The 11,229-nt window shown below is 41.1% G+C and overlaps 1 protein-coding gene across 1 annotated transcript; it reads left to right on the top strand.

Moving 5' to 3' along the window:
- Positions 1–9,311, top strand: LOC146712763 (putative C-type lectin domain family 20 member A). The gene is made up of 6 exons (XM_085444242.1): positions 1–15; positions 242–292; positions 2,876–3,259; positions 3,353–3,697; positions 3,783–3,871; positions 8,166–9,311. Exons 2-6 carry the CDS (start codon positions 253–255, stop codon positions 8,289–8,291), a joined length of 984 nt encoding a protein of 327 aa, XP_085300368.1. The 5' UTR covers positions 1–15; positions 242–252; the 3' UTR covers positions 8,292–9,311.
- The last annotated feature ends 1,918 nt before the right edge of the window (positions 9,312–11,229 follow it).

Here is an 11,229-nt window from a genome sequence, read left to right as displayed (position 1 = left end):
AAGAGAGGCTGTCGGGTAAGTTACTCCTCATTTATCTTTCAATTAATGAGACTTAAACATTTTAAAATATGAACACGATCATGTTTTTGGTTTCTGATTTTTTTAAAGACATGATAGAGTTGAATAAATATTGCAAATAATTATTTTAGAGATGTGCACTAAACTATAAACTAAATAACGTATTATACTATGGATTATAATTATGATACAGTAATAATCATGATGACTCTATTCATTACAGAGAAGCCAAGAATGAAAAAAGCCTGTTTATTGATCATCCTGCTGCTCTCAGGTCAGTAATTGTAATATCTTGAAATTGAAACCGTAGCCTATAAATATACTGGAAGAGACATTTGGGTCATCCGTTTACATGAACAGGCATTTATTTCATATCACAATAACTACATTTATTTTAAATGCAAGGGTTTTTTGTACAATATTTATATTTTGATGAAGCGAAAAACGTGTTATAGTTTCTATGATCATATATCAAACTAAATAGTTGTTCATGTTTTGAATGCTATAGCACAGTTATAATTCTTTTTCCTCCTTCTACTTCTTTTTCTCCTCATTTTCATTTTTACTGTCATCAATCACAATACAGTCCTAGTGTCGGTTAGCCCGGATAGGAGAGTTGTGTCAGGATTGGCACCTGGCATCAAGTCTTTGTCAGATCAAATTGTAGATAAGAAGGAAATTTTAATACCAAATTTGGATGTGAGAAGAGGAATTAATTTTGCTTTCAATTGGCTCATTAAGCTTAATCATGTTCCCCAATAAAGCAGCTTGGCTCATAAGAGCTTTCTGTACCGTTCAGTGTGTGCTGTAGTGATGGTAGATTTGATTCCTTTTACTAAATCCAGTTTGAATGAGTCACTCAGCAAAATAAATCTGTTTTTTTGAATCATCTGAGTCACTGAATCAATTGCCCAGAGAGTGCAAAAACTGTACATTTTCACTCAAGCTTCATTTGTTTCTCTTTTCATGTAAATGCTACTGCTAAGACGATTGATTGAAAAAGAAAACTATTATATAGAGCAAAAAAGAGCAAGAAAATTAAGATTTGTAAAGGGAACATTTATTTTTTTTCTGTAGAATATCAATGAAATTGTTTGTTTTAATAGTTTTGGAACTGAGTTCATATATTTTTTTCCTTTTGTCTACTTATAATCTTTGCAAAAAAAACCAAAGTGTAGACTGAATGTAATATTGCATCAGTCAGACTATTAGATTTTATCTCAGGTGAAGGAGCGACTCTCCACGGTAACGCGCTCAGCAGCTGAGAACCGGGAGCGAGGGGTGAGTGAGTTGTATGCAGCACGAGCGTCCACTGTGCTGTGAGCCAGGGGCCACTAATGCACCTTAATATTGGTTGTAAACCAAGAAGAAGAAGATGAATAAGATGAGCCAGGCGGGAGGGGTTGGGAGTGTCCGTTGTGGCCCACCATATCCTAGAATTCATAGCGCGGCTCAGGCAATTCCAGTTTTCAACAATGGCGGCCGCTACTAAGTTTTTAATATTACTCTTATTAATCTTTCTGGATCACAAAATAAACTTTTAACATATTTTCAGGCGAGAGTATCACATATTTGTAAAAGTGCTCCGACGTTTTCAGAGATGTCTGTTATCCACCTGCTCTATAGCTAGCCGAGAGCTCGAGGGTGATTAAAGCTGAAGAGAAAGGCACAACTCCTGTACGCATGCTGCGTTACCGAGTTACCAAACCGTGATTTTGTTTTTGAGAGTGTCTCATGGCAATAACGTAAGCACATGCAACGTTAATGGTAACAGACATGCAGCTCAACAATGGATAATATCGAGTGCAGGAGAGAGTATGAGCGTGCAGCATTTAAAGCGTGGAAGTACTGACCTTACTTTGAGGTTGATTCCGTAAAAAGTGACAAAAACATTAGCGACTGCTGTTCACTGCGTGGGAAGAAAACTTCTTTTTACAGCGAAAAAAACCCCTAAACTTCCAAGCAAGCACCGAGTACTCTGCCACGGGAATGGGAAATTCACAGAGAAACCCCGGAATCCCAGACGCTGACATGACAGCTGTGGCACCGGTCAAACCTCCAACTGCCCCACTTCAGTTAAACGGGTGAAAATAGGTTTAAGAGAGACAGGATTTAGTGCCACTGAGTCTTTGATTTTATTTTATTTTCTGCTGTGTTTTACTTGCATCTATTTGAAAGAGTGAGTGTAAACACAAAAATCTTTATTTTATATGCTGGAATGTGCAGAAAATAGGTTTAAATGTTCAACAAATTTCTTCAAGTCAAAGACTGTTGCATATAATTACATTTTTGCTAGAACCAATGTGTATGAAGTTAAAAGATTAAAACAAATGAAACAATTCTTTAAAAGAGACATTTCCATTTGATTCAGTTTTATATGATTATGTTCAGCACCTCCACTGAGGCTACAAACAATATCACTCTAAACTTTAATAATAATTTATGTACTCAGCTTGAACAATGTTAAGTGAAATATTAGGAAATAGAATTAATAATATGGTTGTATTTTTTTTCTTTCTTTAAAAATATGTTCAAAATGTAACCATGAATTATAAGTTCTTGCCTCCTTTATGTCTTTGAATGTGATGAGTGTGATAAGCGCTACTGATGGATACACCATAGTAAGTTTGATATTTGAAGGCTCAGAGTAATGTAAAAATACAAACTTCCTCAAATGTGTTAAACCAAAAGTAATGAGCCCTATGTTGGAAATGTTAGGAGTAAAAGTACAGATATCTTTTTATTGTACAGAAGCAAGGTAATTGGTTTATATTTCAAATTTTTATGTTTGTGAATTTGCCTTTTTCTGTGATTTGTTTAGAAACCCAGTTTCACCAAAAAAAATTATTTCTCTCAGGAGGACTTTCCACTCTTCCTCCCCACTCCAGAGAATACCACTTTGTGAACCAGACAGTGACCTGGACTGTAGCTCAAAATTATTGCAGAGCAAATTTCACTGACTTGGCCACCATCTACAACAGCAACATCAACCAACTCTTTGTCGCAATGGCAAACAAAATTAATGATTGGGCTTGGATAGGACTCTATGATGATCGTTACAGCTGGAAGTGGTCCATGGAGGCAAAACATTTTTATGTTGGCAGTACACATGAATTTTTGATCTGGGCTAACGGACAACCAGACTCTGTAAATGCAAAGGAATACTGTGTGGCTCTTCAGGGACAAACACAGATTAATGATAGACCCTGTGGAGCTTCTTACCCTTTCCTGTGTTACAATGGTAGGAAAAAAGATTTCTTGCTCTTGATATCCCTACAATTTTATGAGATTCATAATGTGTGTTTGAAAATTCATCCTTTTTATTCATTCACAGCCAAAAACACAAGTTACATCTTAGTGATGGAGAACCAAACCTGGTCAGCGGCTCAGTCGTACTGCAGGGCATACCACACAGACCTGACCAGTATAAGAAGCAAAGAGGAGAAATCCAACATCATCCTCACTTTGAACGGATCAGGGGTTCAGTATGTGTGGATTGGCCTCTACAGGGATCCCTGGGCCTCCTGGTCTGACAACACAACCTCCACATTTACTAACTGGATGTCTGGTCAGCCTGATAACCTCAATTCGAATCAGTACTGTGGAGCATTTAATTTAATGTCAGGGAAATGGGCTGATGGCTCCTGTAACTACAAAAGCTATTTTTTCTGTTTCAGAGGTGAGGTCCAGAATGCAAACACTGTAAGATCCTGTCATCATGTAAAACACTAATGTTTGTGTTGTTATATGTGGTTCATTTTTAGCAGTGACAAAGCAAACAGTGGTGAAAATGAAGCTTCAGTCAGAGGCAGACATGCACAGCACAGAGATCCAGCAGCAGGTTTCACAGCAGGTCAGCAGTTCAGTCACCAACACAAACTTGACACAAGTTCAAGTTTCTTTATTTGTCATATGCATAGTCATACAAGTATAACACACAGTGAAATGTAGCCTGACACGCTCCTCGACATGTGCAAAAATGGGGGGGGGGGGGGGGGGGGGTAGAGGAAGAACATTATATATATATATATATATATATATTAGGGGTGTAGGGGTATATTAGGGGTGCAACGATATTCGTATCGATATTGAACCGTTCGATACAGTGCTTTCGGTTCGGTACGCATATGTATCGAACAATACAAAATTTGTAATTTATTTTATCAACTTTCCTTCTGACGATGCTGTCTGTGTTGAGCGCTCAGTGAATCTGCGTTCGACTACTCCGCCTAGGCTGCACTGTCCAGCGCAGATCCACTGAGCGCTCAACACAGACAGCATCGTCAGAAGGAAGAGCGCAGGGCAAGCTAGCGAGACAGAAGTTAAGCTCGCCTTGCAACATGGACCTCCCCCACCCTCATTCAGATCTGCCGTTTGGAATTATTTATTTTGGTTTTCATGTGACGTATGACCCTGAAGGTAAGCGAGTCATGGACTAAAGTAAAACAGTATGTTGGATGTGCCATGCAATGCTCAATTACATGGGTGGGAGCTAGTGTGTTAGCGCAGTTAGCTCGTTAACGTGTTGGCTGTCTAGCCCCATGCATGGGGCGATCGGCGGTAGCTCGTTAACAGAGATTTGCCGTGTTGTGGCGTTGAGGTCATTTCAACGAGATTAACCTGAAAGCACTAGTGGGAACACAACGAATATGACTCCACATTTACGCCGACATCATCCTAGTGCAAAGACAAGTGGAAGCAGACAAAAACAAGCAAGCATGCTACTAACTTTAGCCGAGTCATTTAGACAGCTGTTAGCACATGATTCTCCTTATATGTTTAATATGCTGCTGAGAATATAGCCCAGAAGAAGCGGATAGTATAGCTTTTATTTTGGAAAGAGACATTTCTCTGTAATAAACTCTCTTTTCCAAAGATGAGTGATTCCTCAATCAGATACAGGGCTCGCAATATCGCTAGCCCGACGTCCCGGGGCTAGCGATTTTTTTCAGTCAGGCTACCAAAATCTATCTCTTCCCTGCCCGTCGGGCTATTGTAGGAAGGAAAAATATATGTCAATGCTTTTGCATTCTTTCAGAAATGTAGCTGGGTAATTATGTCATTGGCATCGGTGAGCCACTGTCAATATGTGACATATTGAAGTCGCGTTTGAATTTGTTTTCACTTTGCAATCGTGTGAACTGTGTATAGAGAGCGACAGCACTGATCTGTGAGTGATGATAATTTGTGCACCAATTCCTCTGACATCGTCTTATTAATCGTTAGCTTACTATGCAAACATGACAAGTGAAATCTCCCGCAGCAAGCTTAAACATGTGAGAGGTTGATCGCACAGATAATCGCTGAGCTTATGTGAGTGTGTGTGTAAAAGCAGCAGGACATATATTTTAGTTCTGCTGAGCCAAATAAGACAGGTCAGGGTGAAGAAGTGACAGCCAAAGAAAAGCTTACCACAAAACGGAGAAGTTATGACAAATCAGACTATAAGGCAAAAAGAAAGTGCAGCTTTATGGTTTCATGGACAAAGGAATTTCTGTGGCTGCAATATGACGAGCTAAATAACCAGGGGTGCACATAAGTGGTCCGCAGGTGCGCATTCGCTGTCAAAATAAAAAACACGCACAAGGGTTAGGGTTAAATTTAAAAACTGTACTTTTGAGTTAAAATATATATTTATAATCTTAATAAATGACAAATTTTTTGTATCGAAAAAATATCGAACCGTGACACCAAAGTATCAAACCGAACCGTGAATTTTGTGTATCGTTGCACCCCTAATATATATATATATATATATATATATATATATATATATATATATATATGTATAGTATATACACTGGGTGAATGTGCAGTAGTAGCAGCAACCAGGTGAATTCTGTACAATAATATGAATAGACATCTGACGATCTTACAGGATAGACAATATTGACATATTTACAATTAAAGGAATTTGAAATGTACATTGTGCCTTGGTTTAGAGTGTCTGGAAGAGAGTCCTGTCTCAGTCAGTTATAGATGATGTGAGAGGGCGGGTGTGTGTGTTTAGGGCCCGGATGGCTTGGCGATAGAAGCTCCTCTTGAGTCTCTCTGTCCTTGCCCGGATGATGCGGAACCTTCTACCAGATTGCAGAAGTTGGAACAGTTTGTTGCCAGGATGGGACGAGTCCTTCAGTATCTGCGCTGCTCTAGTCTGGCATCTCCTGGTGTAGGTGTCCTGAAGCGGGGGGAGAGCAATCCTGCAGCAGCGTTCTGCTGTACGGATCACTCTCTGGAGAGCTTTATGGTCCTTCACACAGCTGTTCCCAAACCACGATGTCATGTTCTGTGTGAGGATGCTCTCCACAGCGCCTGTATAGAAAATCCTGAGGATCTTTGGAGAGACCCTGAACTTCCTCAGTTGTCGTAGGTGATACAGGCGCTGCCTAGCCTTTTTGGTCTGGACCTGAATGTGGGCAGCCCATGTCAGGTCTGAGGAGATGTGGACACCAAGATACTTGAAGGACTGCACCCTCTCCACTGGAGCTCCATGGATGATAATGGGCTTGTAGTCTCTGTGCTGACCCCTTCTGAAGTCCACCACCAGCTCCTTGGTCTTGCTGACGTTCAGCTGGAGGTGGTTGTCCTGGCACCACGATGCCAGATTCTTCACTTCATCCATGCAGGCCGCCTCATCGTTGTTGGAGATGGCACCCAACACCACTGTGTCGTCAGCAAACTTCACAATGGTGTTGGAGCCATGGGTGGCCACACAGTCTGAAGTGTAGAGGGAGTAGAGCAGTGGCGAGAGGACACATCCCTGAGGTGCTCCTGTGTTGATGGTGATGCTGTTAGAGACGCATCTACCTACCCTCACCACCTGAGTTCTGCCAGTGAGGAAGTTCAACACCCATGCACACAGACGGCTCCCTCAGCTTTGTGAACAGTCTGCAGGGCACTATTGTGTTAAACGCTGAACTGTAATCAACAAACAGCATTCGCACATAGTTACCCTGTTTCTTGTCCACGTGGCTGAGAGTGGTGTGCAGGACGTGGGCGATGGCATCCTCTGTGGATGTGTTGGATCGGTAGGCGAACTGCAGCGGATCTGTGGTGTCTGGGATGGAGGATGAGATGATGTTCTTCAGCAGCCTCTCAAACACCTTCATTACTACCGAGATCAGTGCAACTGGCCGGTAATCGTTCAGGGATGAGGGTTTGCTGTTCTTGGGCGCAGGGATGATGGTGGATCTTTTGAAGCATGTGGGGACCACAGACTTCGCCAGGGACTCGTTGAAGATGTAAGTGAACACACCTGCTAGCACAGCAGCGCAGCAGACGGCCGGTGATGCCATCTGGCCCCGCCACTTTCCTTGTGTTCACTCTCCTCAATGCCGCTCGGACGTCATGCTCCGCGATGCTGGTCACCGGTCTTTCGCTGATGATGTCACTGTCCTCGGTAGTCAGGCGATAGATAGCATTAGCTGCCTGGCTAACCTCGAAACGGGCATAGAACGGATTCAGCTCGTTGGTGAATGCAGAGTCGGCGTTGATCGGCGCAGTGTCCCTGGCTTTGTAGTGCGTAATGGTGCGTAGTCCGTGCCACATACTCCGTGTGTCGCCCTGGTGGAAGTGGGACTCTACACATTCCCGGTACCGCCGTTTGGCATCTCTCACCGCACGCCGTATGAGGCCGCTTTGTAGGCGCTCATATCGCCAGTGGCGTTTACCCGCGTTGTAGGAGGCGGTCCTGGCGTTTACTGCAGTGTGGATCGATCTGTCCACCCACGGTTTCTGGTTTGGGAATGTGGTGACTCTCGCAGTGGGGATAATCTCCTGGCTAGCATATTGACGAAGCATACTGCTACTTCCGTAAACTCGTTGATGTCGACTGCGCATGCTCTGAACATGTCCCAGTCGACGTCGTTGAGTGCGTCCTGTAGCGTAGCTTCTGATTGGGCAGTCCACCGTTTTACCTCCCTCGTGGTCACGTCTTCCCTCCGCATGTTTTGTTTATACTGGGGAATGAGGAAGATGGCGTTGTGGTCAGACTTCCCAAAAGCCGGGTGTGAGACAGCTTTGTAGCCCTGCTTGTATGGCGTGTAGCAGTGATCCAAAATACGATCCCCTCTCATTGGACACAAAACATGCTGGTAGAAAGTTCAAACTATGCTTCATGTTTTTCATCATCTGCACATTTTGTCCAGCTGTCAGGCCTCATGCTGTCAGAAGGACTGACAGACTTCAGGATTCGTTGGAGGAAAGTCCAGAGTTACCGTGACGACCAGTTGAAGAAGCAGGATGTGGACGGTGACTGCAAAACTGAAGTCTGACTGGACTGAACCAGTCAGACTTCATGTGTGAAGTTAATAACATGCTGTGCTGAGCTGTTTTGTATATAAATCTGTTTCAGAGTGTAAAGTTCTACTAAAACCAATTTAGTTAGTTTAGGTTGTAGTTTGGCAGAAATTATTAGATCTGGCCAATAGTTTTGTGGTTAATCTTGACATTTTCATGAAAAGCTTGGATTCATCATTTTAGACACTGTCCTATGTAAGAAACCGCACAGGCGATTTGTGCAGGATGTATAATAGGAACCATAGATCTGTTTCATTGAGAGTGGCCTCGGTTGGCTTAAAGTGTGGACAACAAAACATTGCACTGTTTATGTCCTGGTTCTGCTTTAAATGTTTGACAACCATTTCAATGGCAGCCGTAAATGGCACCACAGAAGTGCCAAGCCTTACTTGATTTTAATATGGATGATCCCTTTCAAGGGACTGTAGTTGCAGTGCATGCTGGATGTCCTCATATCGGACACTTAAACTTGATTAATGTTGGAGGAGCAAACAAAGACACAAGAAGCCAACTTATAAATAAGAGAGCAAAGCTTGCACTGATGTTGCCATAGTTACTGTTGGAATCTTAGTTTTGTAATTTTTCTCCCAGCTACGCTATCATTTTTGTGTACTTTTGTTTTTGGGTCTTTCACATTTCTTCAAGTTATATAGATTGCACAACCTGCGCTGTATGTCGAACACCAGACTCAATTATAGGTTATTTCTATCAGTTCTTTACTCCCTGATGTTCATTCGTGTTATACTCGTTTCAAACATGAATTTTGAAATAAACCAACATGGAAAACTTGTTTAAGGAGGAAAGAGAACATTTTGGTCACAGCATGTTGTCTGTTCATAGATTCGAAAGTCTGGTGTCAAACCTGCTTCGGAAAAGATTCAATTATCTCTTTTAAAATCATTTATTCAGCTGTATTCTAAACACCAGCTGGCTGTTATAAGTTTTGAAGTCTTTGTGTAATATTTGTGATTATTAGTAGAATAAAAATGAAATCTTATTAACATCTGATGTTTGTGGTTTTCTTTTCAATAATCAGCATGGGTCCTGTATACCACGGGGTAAGTTCAGCATATCCAGGATATCTTTCCATTACCTCGATTCACTGACCCTAACATGATAAACGTTCACACACAGCAGGTTATCATCATGCTCTTCTACAGAAAAGGATCCTTATTATTGGCAACTATTTCACTGAAAAATCTACAGTACAAAGAACATAAAAATATAGCAGTCTAACGCAACACTATTGTAAAATCCAAAGACATGAATGCTTCAGTTTGTCACAGTTTAAAGTGGATTGAAAATAATTGGCTGAAAAGTGTGATGTTTATTCTGTGTTATCTGCATTTCCATCAGTGACTCAGCAACACATCAGAATCAAACAGAGCAAGAGTAAGACATTAAATAAATTAAATTAGTACACAGACCTTTTGACCTCATCTGACTCTGTCTGGCTTATGCAGAGAGCTAAACACTAAACGGCTTCAGTGAACACTCGGGAAACTGTGTCGTATTTTTCAGAGCTGATTTGTGCCATTTGTAAATACTTTCATTCTTTGTAAAACATTAATAACAGAAACAGTAAGGTGTATTTAGTCTCCAATCATTACACAATCTCAACATCACATTATTTTATTATTGTAAAAAGCCAAATGTCACAGTTAAAAGATTATCACTTCTCCCACAGTAGCAGATGATTAACCATATGATTTTATAGGAGAAATTTCTGGAATCTGTCTACCCAGAGCTGACCCATGCACTACCGACTAACTCTGAGGGTCTTTGTGGATGATTCAGCATCACACAACCCAGGGGAACAAACAGGATATGCAGCGGTCACAAAACATTTTTCATGGATGGATGTAGCTCATCCATCCATGAACCGGAGGGTTGGTGGATCAAACCACCAACCCTCCACCTACTGACTGGTTTGCTCCAGTCTGCATGCCAAATATACTTGGGCAAGATACAAGATACTAACCCCAAGTTGCTCTCTGACGTATCCATTGAAATATGAATGTGTGTGCAAATACATAGATAGAAAGCAATCATGCGCATGGGTGAGATAGATTGTGCAGGATTGTGTGCTCAATGGATAAGAACCAGTTAATTACCATATAGGTAATGATAAATGGTCATAATCATAATATTTCTGACTGATTTTAATCCATTGAATTGAATTAAATCTGGGATGGAATTTGACCTTGTGAATCAGAATTGAATCAGTTGTAGAAATCAGTGACAACAGCCAGCCCTAGTCTGCTGCTCTCTGTGTTAAAACAAGTGTTAACATTTATTTAGCATTAAGTTGAAACATTTTCCCATTCAGCATATCAGAGAAGATAATGTAGCAATGGGAATTGCATTTACCTGTGTGTTCCACCCGGAGTCTGCAGAGTGTAACACCGGAAGGTGAGAAGCAGAGACTCATGACTGTTTATTAAGAGTTTAATAAAAGTTTACCTTGGAGGAGGGAAAGTTCAACTGAGCATCTTGTGAAGTTTATAGAGAGAACAAGATGAAACAGATAAGGTAAAGTAACAATTAACTGGTTTCGGCTTTGATCAAAGATCGGAATGCAATAAACAAGACATTTAGTTAATATATTGTCTCCTAATGCTGCAGTTTCCCATACTGATGGTGGGATGAAGCGCCATGAATGGCTCTAATTTTCCATACAATTCCTTCACCTAAAGGGAGATCATACGAAGCCCGGTTGAATAGCTCATTTTGGAACTACTATCAACTGCTGGTAAAGATGTACAGCAGCTCTGCTGTGATAATATACGTGGGTACATATGCGACGCCCGCAATTGTATGGTCACAATTGTAATTTTTTTGTAAATTGTTTTTTGATGTAAAAGACCTGATTTTATGGTGGTATTGCACTTTCATTTAGAGTTATGGAGAATA

This window comes from Copadichromis virginalis, linkage group LG3 (assembly GCF_057382275.1).
Source record: "Copadichromis virginalis isolate Kocher_CV1m ecotype Utaka linkage group LG3, C_Virginalis_male_GT1.1, whole genome shotgun sequence".
NCBI classification, from domain to species: domain Eukaryota; kingdom Metazoa; phylum Chordata; class Actinopteri; order Cichliformes; family Cichlidae; genus Copadichromis; species Copadichromis virginalis.
The sequence above is the reverse complement of the archived record's forward strand: the minus strand, read 5'-3'. Positions and strand labels throughout refer to the sequence as shown.